The sequence below is a fragment of the Panulirus ornatus genome, chromosome 55 (genome assembly GCF_036320965.1).
Source record: "Panulirus ornatus isolate Po-2019 chromosome 55, ASM3632096v1, whole genome shotgun sequence".
NCBI classification, from domain to species: Eukaryota; Metazoa; Arthropoda; class Malacostraca; order Decapoda; family Palinuridae; genus Panulirus; species Panulirus ornatus.
This window is the reverse complement of record NC_092278.1, coordinates 14,270,379-14,286,573: the sequence shown is the minus strand read 5'-3', so window position 1 is coordinate 14,286,573 and position 16,195 is coordinate 14,270,379. Positions and strand designations below refer to the sequence as shown.

Below are 16,195 nucleotides of genomic sequence, written 5' to 3'. Positions count from 1 at the left end.
TTGGAAAATATGAAATGATATGGGTGGAAAGACAGTCTTGCATTTACAAAGAAAAAGAAAGAGTATCACTGCACTTCTTTACCTGTGATCTACACTATTAGACATGTAAAGGGGTCCTGGGGCAGGGAGATAAGATGTAAATATGGTTTTCCGAACTTCACCTGTGAGGCCTATCACAAGTAAGAATGTCTCCTTCAATGAGGATATTTGGTGATCAATGGATGGAAAGAGTAGAGCTTTGTCATGGAGATTCCTAGCCCTACTCTCATGTGCAGTGCAGCCTTGAAGGAAGAGGAGCCTCAAAAAGGGGATTCTGGGATTGTAAAAGAAACCAACTATGCACTATTTCAGTTCAGGAAATACAGATTTCTTAAATATAATTTAATGTATATAAAATAATGGCAACCTGAAAATTTTGGGAACCTAATAATCCTACATGAGCCCTAAAATTTGAACTGAGTTCCTGAGCATCAAAATATGTCAAATGACCTTTAAGACATATTCTGTTCTTACACAGAACAATGAATGTTAATTCTTAAATCTACTCATGAAGTACGGCTTAATTAATGACATACCAATGCAATCTTATTTACACTCACCTGTCATTAACAAACAAAACCTCAAGACCTTATCATACCATTACATTTGGAACTTCTGAATTAGTTATTAATGGTGGCTGTTCAGCAGGATGTCACAGGCATTCTTGCATTCACTATTATCAAAATAAACATGTTAAAAATGCTTTTCAAATTAAGTTTTCAAAGCTATCACTAACAAGCTGGTTTTCAAGAGAGGTATACTGAATGAACATGATTTTTTTGTATATTCAAATCAAAAATAAACATAAATACTCAGCAATGATTGGCTGAAATTTAATTTTGGTTACTTGAACTTCACTCATGATTTCATGTACAGAGACTTCCATAAGATGATTCATAAATGTTTAAAAGCCTGCCTATTCTTTAGACTATTTACAATAATGCAGTCTTAATAGTAATTAATATTATCTCTCATCCTAATATGTGGCCTTAATATAAAGCAGCTCTTTTGAAAGAAAATATCTCTTAGAGACACAATCATATAATCAAGATTGCAGATGAACACATTTGGGGATTATTTAAGATATGAACCAGGTGAGTCATGATTCCTGGTAATGGAACTTTACATTTTTCATTCAAAGTTTGCAGAAAATTCCAGTGGACGTTAAACTTTCAGCTTCTTTGTGCTGGGCTCCTCTGTGGGGTCTTCATTATTGTCCCCAAGCTCGTTGAAGTAATTCATAATGCTCTCCTGCTGAGATCCCTACCAAGAAAATAAAGAAACATTAGATTGCATAAAAGTAAATTCACTGTCATTCATTGGCAATCCACTAAATTAAATAAATTAATAAATAAATAAATTAAATAATTATTTGGTCTACTGAAGAGAAATCCATCAAATTCATTTTTCATTTTCATATCTTCTAACACAATAAAGAGTGTGGCTGAGAGAGCAGAAGAGGGTGTGGTGAAATGGTTTGGACATATGGAGAGAATGAGTGAGGAAAGGTTGACTGATAAAGAGGATATATGTTTCAGAGGTGGAGGGATCAAAGAGAAGCAGAAGATCAAATTGGAGGTGGAAGGATGGAGTGAAAAAGATTTTGAGCAACTGGAGCATGAACATGCAGGAGGATGAGAGTCATGCAAGGAATAGAGAGAACTGGAACAATGCGGTATACTGGGGTTGACATGCTGTCAATGGACTGAACCAGGGCATGTGAAACATCTGGGGTAATCCATGGAAAGGTCTGTGGGGCCTGGGTGTGAATAGGGAGGGAGCTATAGTGCATTACACATGACAGCTAGAGACTGAGTGTCAACAAATGTGGCCTTTTTGTCTGTTTTCCTACCTCGATGAAGCAGGGGGTAGCAATGCTGTTTCCTGTGGGACTGGGTAGCATCAGGAATGGATGAAGGCAAGCAAGTATGAATATGTATGTGTGTATATGTCTGTGTATGTGTATGTATGTATATATATTGATATGTATATGTATATGTAAAGTAATGTGTGTGTGTGTATAGGCATTTACGTATATGTGTATATGAGTAGATGGTCCATTCTTCGTCTGTTAACTGGTGCTACCTCGCTAACGCATGAAACAGCAATCAAGAATAATAATAATAATAATATTAATAATAATAATAATAATAATAATAATAATAATAATAATAATAATAATAATAATATAACATTGTTGGAACCACTATTCCTTCAAACATACCCATTTTTGCTTTCCAAGATAATGTTCTTGCCTTTCATACATTCTTCAATGCTCCCATAACCTTTGCCCCCTCCCCCATCCTGTGACTCACTTCCGCTTCCATGGTTCCATCTGCTGCCAAACCACTCCCAGATATCTAAAACACTTCACTTCCTCCATTTTTTCTCCATTCCAACTTACCTCCCAACTAACTTGTCCCTCAACCCTGCTCTTATTCACATTTACTCTCAGCTTTCTTCTTTCACACACTTTACCAAACTTAGTCACCAGCTTCTGCAGTTTCTCACCTGAATCAGCCACCAGTGCTGTATCATCAGCAAACAACAACGGACTCACTTCCCAAGCCCTCTCATCCACAACAGACTGCATACTTGCCCCTCTCTCCAAAACTCTTGCATTCATCTCCCTAACAACCCCATCCATAAACAAATTAAACAACCATGGAGACATCATGCACCCCTCCCATAAACTGACATTCACTGGGAACCAATCACTTTCCTCTCTTCATACTCGTACACATGCCTTACATCCTTGATAAAAACTTTTCAGTGCTTCTAGCAACTTGCCTCCCACACCGTATTCTCTTAATATCTTCCGCAGAGCATCTCCATTAACTCTATCATACGCCTTCTCCAGATCCATAAATGCTACATACAAATCCATTTGTTTTTCTAAGTATTTCTCACATACATTCTTCAAAGCAAACACCTGAGCCACACATCCTCTACCACTTCTGAAACCATACTGCTCTTCCCCAATCTGATGCTCTTTACATGCCTTCACCCTCTCAATCAATACCCTCCCATATAATTTTCCAGGAATACTCAACAAACTTATACCTCTGTAATTTGAACACTCAATTTCATTTTCTTTGCCTCTGTACAATGGCACTATGCATGCATTCCGCCAATCCTCAGGCACTTCACCATGAGTCATACATACACTGAATATCCTCACCAACCAGTCAACAATACAGTCACCCCCTTTTTTAATAAATTCCACTGCAATACCATCCAAACCCGCCGCCTTGCTGGCTTTCATCTTCCGCAAAGCTTTCACTACCTCTTCTCTGTTTATCAAATCATTCTCCCTGACCCTCTCACTTCGAACACCACCTTGACCAAATCACCCTATATCTGCTACTCTATCATCTAACACATTCAACAAACCTTCAAAATACTCACTCCATCTTCTCACATCACCACTACTTGCTGTTACCTACCCATTAACCCCCTTCACTGATGTACTCATTTGTTTTCTTGTCTTATGCACTTTATTTACCTCCTTCTAAACATCTTTTTATTCTTCTTAAAATTTAATGATACTCTCTCACCCCAACTCTCATTTGCCCTCTTTTTCATCTCTTGCACCTTTCTCTTGACCTTCTGCCTCTTTCTTTTATACATCTCCCAGTCATTTGCACTATTTCCCTGCAAAAATCATCCAAGTGGTTCCAACAAAGTTATATGGTTGCAAGGTGTGGGTTATAGATAGGATTGTGCAGAGGAGGGTGGATGTGTTGGAAATGAGATGTATGGGGACAATATGTGGTGTGAGGTGGTTTGACCTGAGTAACTAATGAAAGGGTAAGAGAGATGTGTGGTAATAAAAAGAGTGTGGTTGACAGCACAGAAGAGGGTGTATTGAAATGGTATGGTCACATGGAGAGAATGAGTGAGGAAAGATTGACAAAGAGGATATATGTGTCAGAGGTGTAGGGAACGAGGAGAAATGGGAGACCAAATTGGAGATGGAAGGATAGAGTGAAAAAGATTTTGAGTGGTCGGGGCCTGAACATGCAGGAAGATGAAAGGTGTGCAAGGATTAGAGTGAACTGGAATGATGTGGTATACTGGGGTCGACGTGCTGTCAATGGATTGAACCAGGGCATGTGAAGCATCTGGGGTAAACCATGGAAAGATTTGTGGGGCCTGGATGTGGAAAGGGAGCTGTGGTTTCGCAGCATTATACATGACAGCTAGAGACTGAGTGTGAAGAAATGTGGCCTTTGTTGTCTTTTCCTAGTGCTACCTCACGCATGTTCAGGGGGAGGGGTGTGTCATTTCATGTGTGGCAGTGTGGCGATGGGAATGAATAAAGGCAGCAAGTAGGAATTAAGTACATGTGTATATATGTATATGTCTGTGTACGTATATATATGTGTATGTTGAAATGTATAGGTATGTATATGTGCGTGTGTGGACGTGTGGGTACATACATGTGTATGTGGGTGGGTTGGGCCATTCTTTCATCTGTTTCCTTGTGCTACTGTGACTAAGTATAATAAAAAAAAAAAAAAATAATAATAGTAATAATAATAATAATAATAATAACAATGAAAATAAATATCCCTGGGGATGGGGAGAAAGAATACTTCCCATGCATTCCCCAGGTGTCATAGAAGGCGACTAAAGCAGATGGGAGGGAGGGAGAGGGGTAGAAAACCATCCCTCCTTGTATTTTAACTTTATAAAAGGGGAAACAGAAGAAGGAGTCATGTGGGGTGTGCTCACTCTCCTCAAAGGCTCAGATTGGGGTGTCTAAATGTCTATGGATGTAACCAAGATGAGACAAAAGGAGAGATAGGTAGTTTGTTTGGGGAAAGGAATCTGGATGTTTTGGCTCTGAGTGAAACAAAGCTCAAGGGTAAAGAGGAAGAGTAGTTTGGGAATGTCTTGGGAGTAAAGTCAGGGGTTGGTGAGAGGACAAGAGCAAAAGAAGGAGTAGCACTACTCCTGAAGCAGGAGTTGTGGGAGTATGTGATAGAGTGTAAGAAAGTAAACTCTAAATTGACATGGGTAAAACTGAAAGTGGATAGAGAGAGATGGATGATTATTGGTGCCTATGCACCTGGTCATGAGAAGAAAGATCATGAGAGGCAAGTGTTTTGAGAGCAGCTGAGTGTGTGTGTTAGCAGTTTTGATGAACGAGACCAGGTTACAGTCATGGGTGATTTGAATGGAAAGGTGAGTAATGTGGCAGTTGAGGGTACAATTTGTGTACATGGGGTGTTCAGTGTTGTAAATGGAAATGGTGAAGAGCTTGTAGATTTGTGTGCTGAAAAAGGACTGGTGATTGGGAATACCTGGTTTAAAAGAGATATACATAAGTATACGTATGTAAGTAGGAGAAATGGCCAGAGAGCATTATCGGATTACGTCTTAATTGACAGGCACATGAAAGAGAGACTTTTGGATGTTACTGTGCTGAGAGGGGCAATTGGAGGGATGTCTCATCATTATCTTTTGGAGGCAAAGGTGAAGATTTATAGAGATTTTTAGAAAAAAAGAGAATGTTAGGGTGAAGAGAGAGGTAAGTGAGCTTGGAGAGGAGACTTGTAAGAGGAAGTACCAGGAGAGATTGAGTGCAGAATCTAAAAAAGGTGAGAGCAAATAACGGGAGTGGGGGAGGAATGGGATGTATTTAGGGAAGCAGTGATGGCTTGCACAAAAGATGATTGTGGCATGAGAAAGGTGGGAGCTGGGCAGATTAGAAAGGGTAGTGAGTGGTGGAATGAAGAATAAGATTATTAGTGAAAGAGAAGAGGGAAGCATTTGGATGATTTTTTTAGGGAAATAGTGCAAATGACTGGGAGATGTATAAAAGAAAGAGGGTAGAGGTCAAGAGAAAGGTGCAAGAGGTGAAAAAGAGAGCAAATTAAAGTTTGGGTGAGAGAGCACATTAAATTTTAGGGAGAATAAAAAGATGCTTTGGAAAAAGTTAAATAAAGTGCGTAAGACAAGAGAACAAAAGGGAAAACTGGTGAAGGGGACAAATGGGGAGGTAATAACAAATAGTGGTGAAGTGAGAGGGAGATGGAGTGAGTATTTTGAAGGTTTGTTGAATGTGTTTGATGATAGAGCGAGAAATAAAGGGTGTTTTGGTCGAGGTGGTGTGCAAAGTGAGAGGGTCAGGGAGAATGATTTGGTAAACAGAGAAGAGGTAGTGAAAGCTTTGCAGAGGATGAAAGCCAGTAAGGTGGCAGGTTTGTATGGTGTTGTTGCTTTGGAATTTATTAAATAAGGGGGTGACTATGCTGTTGACTGCTTGGTGAGGATATTCAACGTATGTATGATTCATGGTGAAGAGCCGAAGGATTGGTGGAATGCATGCATAGTGCCATTGTACAAAGTCAAAGGGGATAAGAGTGAGTGTTCAAATTACAGAGGTATAAATTTGTTCAGAATTCCTGGGAAATTATATGGGAGGGTATTGATTGAGAGGGTCAAGGCATGTATAGCATCAGATTGGGGAAGAGCAGTGCGGTTTCAGAAGTGGTAGAGGATGTGGGGATCAGGTGTTTGCTTTGAAGAATGTATGTGAGAAATACTTAGAAAAACAAATGGATTTGTATGTGGCATTTATGGATCTGGAGAAGGCATATGATAGAGTTGATAGAGATGCTCGGTGGAAGGTGTTAAGAGGATATGGTGCGGGAGGTAAGTTGCTAGAAGCAGTGAAAAGTTTTCATTGAGGATGTAAGGCATGTGTACGAGTAGGAAGAAAAGGAAAGTGACTGGTTCTCAGTGAATGTCAGTTTGCGGCAGGGGTGTGTGATGTCTCCATGGTTGTTTAATTTGTTTATGGATGGGGTTGTTAGGGAGGTGAATGCAAGAGTTTTGGAGAGAAGGGCAAGTATATATTCTGTTGTGGATGAGAGGGCTTGGGAATTGAGTCAATTACTGTTAGCTGATGATACAGCACTGGTGGCTGATTCGGGTGAGAAATTGCAGAAGTTGGTGACAGTTTGGTAAAAAGTGTGAAAGAAGAAAGCTGAGAGTAAATGTGAATAAGAGCAAGGTTATTTGGTACAGTAGGGTTGAGGGACAAGTAAATTGGGAGGTGAGTTTGAATGGAGAAATACTGGGGGAGGTGATGTGTTTGAGATATCTGAGAATGGATTTGGCAGCAGATGAAACCATGGAAGTGGAAGTGAATCACAGGGTGGGGGAGGGGGCGAAGGTTCTGGGAGCGTTGAAGAATGTGTGGAAGGCGAGAACGTTATCTTGGAGAGCAAAAATGGGTATGTTTGAAGGAAAGTGTTTCCAAGAATGTTATATGGTTGTGAGGTATAGGGTTGTGCGGAGAAGGGTGGATGCATTGGAAATGAGATGTCTGAGGACAATATGTGATGTGAAGTGGTTTAATTGAGTAAGCAAGGAAAGGGTAAGAGAGATGTGTGGTAATAAAAAGTGTGGTTGAGAGAGCAGAAGAGGGTATATTGAAATGGTTTGGTCACATGGAGAGAATGAGTGAGGAAAGATTGCCAAAGAGGATATATATGTCAGAGGTGGAGGGAACAAGGAGAAGTGGGAGACCAAATTGGAGGTGAAAGGATGGAGTGAAAAAGATTTTATGCGATCAGGGCCTGAACATACAAAAAGGGTGAAAGGCAAGCAAGGGATAAAGCGAATTGGAACGATGTGGTATACTGGGGTCGACAGTCCATGGATTGAATCAGGGCATGTGAAGCGTCTGGGGTAAACCATGGAAAGTTTTGTGGGGCCTGGATGAGGAAAGGGAACTGTGGTTTCGGTGCATTATACATGACAGTTAGAGACTGAGTGTGAACGAATGTGGCCTTTGTTGTCTTTTCCTAGCAATACCTTGTGCGCACATGGGGGGAGGGGTGGGTGCCATTTCATGTGTGGCGGAGTGGCAGTGGGAATGGATGAAGGCAGCATGTATGAATATGTACATGTGTATATATATGTATATGTATGTATACAATGATATGTATAGTTATGTATATGTATGTATACAATGATATGTATAGTTATGTATATGTATGTATACAATGATATGTATAGTTATGTATATGTATGTATACAATGATATGTATAGTTATGTATATGTGATGTGTCAGCATTTATGTATATACATGTGTATGTGGGTGGGTTGGGCCATTCTTTCATCTGTTTCCTTGCGCTACCTCACTAACGTCGAAGACAGCGACAAAGTATAATATAATAATAAATTATTTATTCATTTATTATACTTAATCACTTTCCGTATCAGTGAGGTAGCGCCAGACTGACCTTCACTTGGAACCAATCACTCTCCTCTCTTTCTACTCAGACACATGTCTTACACCCTTGATAAAAACTTTTCACTGCGACTAGCAGTTTACATCCCACACCTTATACTCATAAGACCTTCCACAAAGTATCTCCATCAACCCTATCATATGCTTTCTCCAGATCCATAAATGCTACATACAAATCAATATAGTTTTCCAGGTGTTTCTCACACACATTCTTTAAAGGAAACACCTGATCCACAAATGCAATACCACTTCAGAAACCATACTGCTCTTCCCTAGTCTGATGCTCTGTACATGCTTTTAATCTCTCATACCTTCCCATACAATTTTCCAGAATAATCAACAAACTCATGCCACTGTAGTTTGAACACTCACCTTTATTCCCCTTGCCTTTGTTCAATGGCACTATACATTCATTCTGCCAATCCTCAGGCACTTCACTATGACCCATACATACATTGAACTCTGAAAAACGTTTGGATGGATCTTTCACCTTTTGGTATGTTGAATCCACAATGGAGAAGCTGTCCTTAGAAAGTCCCGCTTTACTTAAAACCTCCAATTTAGACTGAACCAATGGCCAGATATAGTCATCAGCTGTTCCTTTAGCTACAAGATATTGCACCATCACACAATCTTCTTGTCCAATTCTATGAACTCGATCCTCAGCCTGCACAAGAATCTGTAAGAAATGATAACAAAACTGAGTAAATTTTTTTTTCTACAACATAAGCAATAAGAAAATCTACTAAAACTGTTGGATAATTAGGTACCAGAGCTATATTCCCTATAAATAACATATACAATTCTACAGTAATTTATTAAGATACAGATTACTGTGTACATGAATACTGTTTCTGATTACAGCACACAGCTTTACAACAATATCCTTGTGGACAAGGGAGAAAGAATACGGCCCAAGTATTCAATAAATGTCATAAAAGGCAACGGGGGGGGGATCCTCCCCTCCAGTTTTACTTTTCCAAAAGAAGGAACAGATCAGTTTTTAAGCTATCAGTGACTCCCTGCTACTGCACTTCAGCCCTTTACTGTCTCCCTTACTGCAGTTGTTTATACAGTTTATTTCTGGCATTTTTCTCAAGAGTATACATAAATTTATAAAATATATGTATAAACAATTTTTGAAGGGATTTCTAGCCTTAGCATTCACTACATCTGACAGTAACTTATTCCAGTGCTCAACTCCTATAGAAAAAGAAGCTTCTTACGACATTAGTACATCTTTTAGCTTTGAGTTATATTCCATTTCTCCTAGTAATGATTCTTTCTTGTATTTCGAAAAGATGTTTGTGATTTACGTTAATGAATTTGTTCAAAATTTTGAACACTTGGATAAATTGCTGCGAAGTTTATTTTTTTTTAAGGGAGAAGAGATCCAGTCATTTAAGCCTCTCTTCTATCCAGATTCCTAAGGGAAGGGATCAATTTTGTTGTGTGTCTTTCTTTGTATTCGCTCTAATTTTTCCTCGTCTTATTTATGGCTTGGGGACCAAACTGGACTGCATATTTGTGTGGTCTTACTAGAGAATTATAAAGTGTTAGAATTGTGTCTAGTGTCTTGTAATCTATGTTCCTGGCTATGAAACCTAACATTTGGTTGCCTTTTTTACATGCTGCTTGATACTGTTTAGTGTACTTCAAATCGCAGCATAATCCCAGTCAGGAACTCTATAGTCAGACATCAGGACCAGGAGTTCTGTGCACAGGGTAGAAATAGGAAGAACCTGTGTCATCCAGGTGCTAGGATAGAACATGTCCTAGATAAGTTTGATGATACAGAGTCAAATTTTATGTGTGTGTTTAGTACAGACCTGTGGGACCATTTAAGTCATGACAGATCTCTGACCATTAGGGATGGTTTTCATTCAAATGGAATACGGACAACCCACCTTGGCAGAATATTAGATGAGAATATTAGGCCTTTTTTCGATATAGTTAAACTACTCAGGACAGCAAATCATGGTCGAGCTAACAAAGGAACTAGCAGAATGGGGAAGGGTTAGGGGGCTACTGTGGGAGGTGGGTCAGTGTTGGGAGAATCTAAGTGTGAAAGGGATCTGAGGAACAAGGCATCCAGTTTAACCACTATAGAGGCAGCGGTAGAGGATGGGTGGGACTTTGGCGGTAGGGATTCTCAGAGATTAGCGGTAACCTCAAAGGCAGAGGAATTAGCAAAGAAAGGCCAAGTAGAGTCAGTTGAAGACAACTTTGGCAGAATAAACAGCGGGTTGGCATAACTACAGGTCAACTCTCAGGTAACTCTAGGACCAAGGCTGGTAGGGTCCAGTGCAGGGAGGGTCAAAGTAAGGAAGTGAACCCAAAACAGTTGGAGAACTGTTTCTTTCCCACTGCTGCATACAGACATTAACAGTGATAATAAAATCACGCATACCAACAGTAAAAATAAAGGCAAATTCAGTCCAGAAATCAACTCCAAGGAAAATAAGTTTAGTATACACAAATGCCTAGAGCATCATTAAGAAATGTGGTGAACTTATATGCAGTTACTGAAAAGTAACAATATTGCAATCGCAGACGTGGGTAAACTCTGAGATTAAACACTTAATCGCTGAGTTAGCAATACTCTAATACAAAAGATTGCTTATACAGGGTAGATAAAGGAGTTCTGATCTAAGTTGATAACAATCTAAGTGATATCAAGATAAGCAAAATAGACAAAAGACATTTACATCTCTTCATATTGACATTTCTGGCAAGTTCAAAATCAAAACATGTCTCGGCGTTATTTACAGACCTCCTATGCAAAAAAGATGATGACAATAAGAAATTATACAATAAAATCTCAAAACTTTTGTAAACAGTAAAGAGGTTACAATTGTAAGAGACTTCAACAGTCCAAACTTAAACTGGAACATGTTAACAGGAGACCAAGAGGAAATGAGACTAACGTAACTAACTGAAGATGTTTTTCTCGAAAAGCTAATCAAAAAACCAACTAGAGGTAAAAACAAACTTAATCAACTCTTTCAAAGTAGGCGAGAGTTTGTCAAACAGGAATAACAGTCTCATTAGATTAGAGATAAGTTTAGATTTTGAAGTAAATGACAACAAACTCTTGATTCCAGATTATAGGAGGGCAAATTTTGAAAACATTAGACATGAAACCTGTAGTACCAATTGGACAAAATATCTTAATGTTCACACAATAGAGGAAATGTGGAATAATTCTAAAAACATACTGCTCGAGATTGAAAATAAACATACCCCATGAATTATGAAGAGAACTTGCAATATCTTAAAATAATCATGGATGAATAGGAGAATAGAAAGACTGATTTGTCAAAAGAAGAAAACATATAAGAAATTCAAATCAATGGGAACTGATGAAAATTGCCAGGAATTAATCAAAATCCAAAGAGTGTAGGAAGGTCATAAGACAGTATAAGAGAGGAAGAAAAAAGAATTTCCTTGAAAGTTAAGAATAATCCTAAGGAATTCTTCAAATATATGATGAAGGAAAACTGTAAAACAAGGAAATGTACCATTATGAAATGAACATGACACACTATATACTGACGACAAAGAAATGGCCACCGTACTAGGTTATTCTTTTAACTATGTATTCACAATTGAAGAAACTCAAATATCACAACTATTGAAGATGTTTCAAGGATCTGATAAAGACGAGTTGAAGGTTCGAGAAACAGAGCTCTGAAGTACTTGAATACCTGGACCAATTAAATCCTAACAAATACAATGGCCCAGATAACCTAGCTCCAAGCTTTTTAAAGGTCAGGAGACAGCTGATATACCCCATATCAAAAATATTCAACAAATCTCTATCAGATGGTCAGGTGCCAATTGACTGGAAACTAGCAAATGTTACTCCTATCCTCACATAAAAAGGAGACAAATAGTGTGCCTTAAACTACTGCCCAATTAACCTTATATCAGAAACAGGTAAAATGATGAAAAAAAATAATATTTTGCTTTGTCGCTGTCTCCCGCGTTTGCGAGGTAGAGCAAGGAAACAGACGAAAGAAATGGCCCAACCCACCCCCATACACATGTATATACAATACATACATGTCCACACATGCAAATATACATACCTATACATCTCAATGTACACACATATATACACACACAGACATATACATATATACACATGTGCATAATTCATACTGCCTGCCTTTATTTATTCCCATCGCCACCTCCCCACACATGGAATAACATCCCCCTCCCCCCTCATGTGTGCGAGGTAGCGCTAGGAAAAGACAACAAAGGCCCCATTCGTTCACACTCAGTCTCTAGCTGTCATGTAATAATGCGTGAAACCACAGCTCCCTTTCCACATCCAGGCCCCACACAACTTTCCATGGTTTACCCCAGCCGCTTCACATGCCCTGATTCAATCCATTGACAGCACGTCGACCCCGGTATACCACATCGATCCAATTCACTCTATTCCTTGCCCACCTTTCACCCTCCTGCATGTTCATGCCCCGATCACTCCAAATCTTTTTCACTCCATCTTTCCACCTCCAATTTGGTCTCCCACTTCTCCTCGTTCCCTCCACCTCCGACACATATATCCTCTTGGTCAATCTTTCCTCACTCATTCTCTCCATGTGCCCAAACCATTTCAAAACACAGTCTTCTGCTCTCTCAAGCACGCTCTTTTTATTTCCACACATCTCTCTTACCCTTACATTACTCACTCGATCAAACCACCTCACACCACATACTGTCCTCAAACATCTCATTTCCGGCTTTCATCTTCTGCAAAGCTTTTACTACCTCTTCTCTGTTTACCAAATCATTTTCCCTAACCCTCGCACTTTGCACACCACCTCGACCAAAACACCCTATATCTGCCACTCTATCATCAAACACATTCAACAAACATTCAAAATACTCACTCCATCTCCTTCTCACATCACCACTACTTGTTATCACCTCCCCATTTGCGCCCTTCACTGAAGTTCCCATTTGCTCCCTTGTCTTACGCACTTTATTTACCTCCTTCCAGAACATCTTTTTATTCTCCCTAAAATTTAATGATACTCTCTCATCCAAACTCTCATTTGCCCTTTTTTTCACCTCTTGCACCTTTCTCTTGACCTCCTGTCTCTTTCTTTTATATGTCTCCCACTCAATTTCATTTTTTCCCTGCAAAAATCGTCCAAATGCCTCTCTCTTCTCTTTCACTAATACTCTTACTTCTTCATCCCACCACTCACTACCCTTTCTAATCAACCCACCTCCCACTCTTCTCATGCCACAAGCATCTTTTGCGCAATCCATCACTGATTCCCTAAATACATCCCATTCCTCCCCCACTCCCCTTACTTCCATTGTTCTCACCTTTTTCCATTCTGTACTCAGTCTCTCCTGGTACTTCCTCACACAAGTCTCCTTCCCAAGCTCACTTACTCTCACCACCCTCTTCACCCCAACATTCACTCTTCTTTTCTGGAAACCCATACAAATCTTCACCTTAGCCTCCACAAGATAATGATCAGACATCCCTCCAGTTGCACCTCTCAGCACATTAACATCCAAAAGTCTCTCTTTCGCGTGCCTGTCAATTAACACGTAATCCAATAACGCTCTCTGGCCATCTCTCCTACTTACTTAAGTATACTTATGTATATCTCGCTTTTTAAACCAGGTATTCCCAATCATCAGTCCTTTTTCCGCACATAAATCTACAAGCTCTTCACCATTTCCATTTACAACACTGAACACCCCATGTATACCAATTATTCCCTCAACTGCCACATTACTCACCTTTGCATTCAAATCACCCAACACTATAACCCGGTCTCGTGCATCAAAACCACTAACACACTCATTCAGCTGCTCCCAAAACACTTGCCTCTCATGATCTTTCTTCTCATGCCCAGGTGCATATGCACCAATAATCACCCATCTCTCTCCATCAACTTTCAGTTTTACCCATATTAATCGAGAATTTACTTTCTTACATTCTATCACATACTTCCACAACTCCTGTTTCAGGAGTACTGCTACTCCTTCCCTTGCTCTTGTCCCTTTTATTATTCTCTATTTCAATTAAGGCCCGGCCTTGATGTGCACTTTTGTCCATGACCAAAGCCTTAAAAAAAGAAAGCAATGAGTTTATTTTCTTTTTCTGATTAATTTCTTTCTTTCTACCTGTCTTCCTTTGTCTCAAGATCATTCCCCATAGATGACAAGGGAAGCAGAGGGGTTTACTGCCACTTTAGTGAGAGTTGTATATTAGCCCATCCTTTCAAAAAAAATTTTTTTGTAAATACTCATGGGTAGGTACCACTTTTCTATCTTCTCATTCACTCATTCATTCACTTGTTCATTTACACTTAGCAAATATTTTCATCTCTTTCTTTACCTACCCCTGGATTCCAGAACAGTTCAGCAAAGACTACAAGATGGGCAGCAGTTAGTGTGATTCCAGCATTAGCAGCTGTAATGGACAGAATTGCAATTCTAACATCATCACATGTCTGGAACTTGGTCACAAGGTTCTGTTTCAATTCTCCGGTTGTTTTTCCATCTATCCGGATATATCTGCAATGAGATACAAGCACAAGTATGACTAATGAGAAAGGGATATAATGTGAGTTCTTAGTCCCTAAGAGACTCATTCTCAGCCTCAACAAAGCTAGTCAAGGAAACAATGGCTTCAAAGTCCTCGCTCCAAACTTGTTTGGATGTAAAATCATTCAGGGTTAATTTCAGTATTATACAGACAGCATCAGTATTATACAGACAGCATTCTCTTTCACTACAAATAAAATCACAACCTGGAATGACATACATACAATGGAGTATCAATGGCAAAAATTGTCCTTAACCAACAGTACATAATGGTGCCAGTTTTCAAAAACTAGCATATTGGAATATTTCAATTAATATGAAAATGAGCTCTGAACTAAATAAAATGCACAACTTCTGTCTGAAAGATGTAAGATCATGGAATCATATATGAAATGGATATGAAATTTGAATACTAACAATTAATGTATCATTGAACACGAAAACAAATATTTGTCTGGAATCTGAGAACAAAGATTTTTACTGTCCACAACAGGGAAATCTAAACTCAGTCATTTCTTTACTTATTTTCTGTTGAACAGGTATGCAAACCACTTGTCAGCTTGAAAGAATCTCTTGATAAAGAATGTAAAGCACATAACAAATATCATTTGTATGTTATATGCCTGTGCCATGTGAGTAATTAAAGAAAAAACTCCAAACTTATCATTTTACATAATACATTCATTTTTAACAACCTCTCTAGGGACTATTAACATTACATAACAATTCAAGCCATTACAAGTGCAGTATTCGTGTTTTCTCTTACATGTGACTATGTGAAAATAAAAAAGTAACACTAAAAAATACATTTCTGATTCCTTATTTTAGATGACTTTAAAAAATCCCATGAACCTTTGCTAAGCCAATTCATGGGATCTGATAGAGGAGGATCAGTACACTCCTCAAGCATGCAGACAGATGCACCTCAGTGAAACCTTAGGATTCTAGCCTGTCTATTCATTTCCATATTCCAAGGAGCAGATCAGGGACATAAAGCATACAAAAATCACTCACTCCCACATCCTCAAGCCACTCCCAGAGCATCACAAAAGAAATAAGGACTTCAAGATACTAAAAGTACATGCACAATGATATCATTTTTGAGAATGAGGATAACAATGAATTGTCTAAAAAATGAACTTTATTGTTCCCAATATAAGAAGCAAAATATCTTTTATACTATTCTAGAAAATCTTACAAATTATGGTGTTGGAACACTAGTAAAAAAGTATTCCCTCTAACTCAAACCGTTTGAAGAAGAGATATATCCTTCATAAAAAATATCTGTCATGAGATAAACTTAC

The 16,195-nt window shown here is 38.9% G+C and overlaps 1 protein-coding gene across 1 annotated transcript in view; it reads right to left on the bottom strand.

Moving 5' to 3' along the window:
- Window positions 1–808: 808 nt before the first annotated feature.
- Window positions 809–16,195, bottom strand: part of LOC139765735 (SWI/SNF-related matrix-associated actin-dependent regulator of chromatin subfamily A-like protein 1) — a 280,919-nt gene continuing 265,532 nt past the window's right edge. The window contains exons 10-12 of the mRNA XM_071693552.1: window positions 14,687–14,861; window positions 8,800–8,988; window positions 809–1,302 (exon numbers count right to left, since the gene is read on the bottom strand). Of these exons, the coding sequence (XP_071549653.1) occupies window positions 1,204–1,302; window positions 8,800–8,988; window positions 14,687–14,861 (463 nt within the window). The 3' untranslated portion in view covers window positions 809–1,203. The remainder of the gene's footprint in view (window positions 1,303–8,799; window positions 8,989–14,686; window positions 14,862–16,195) is intronic.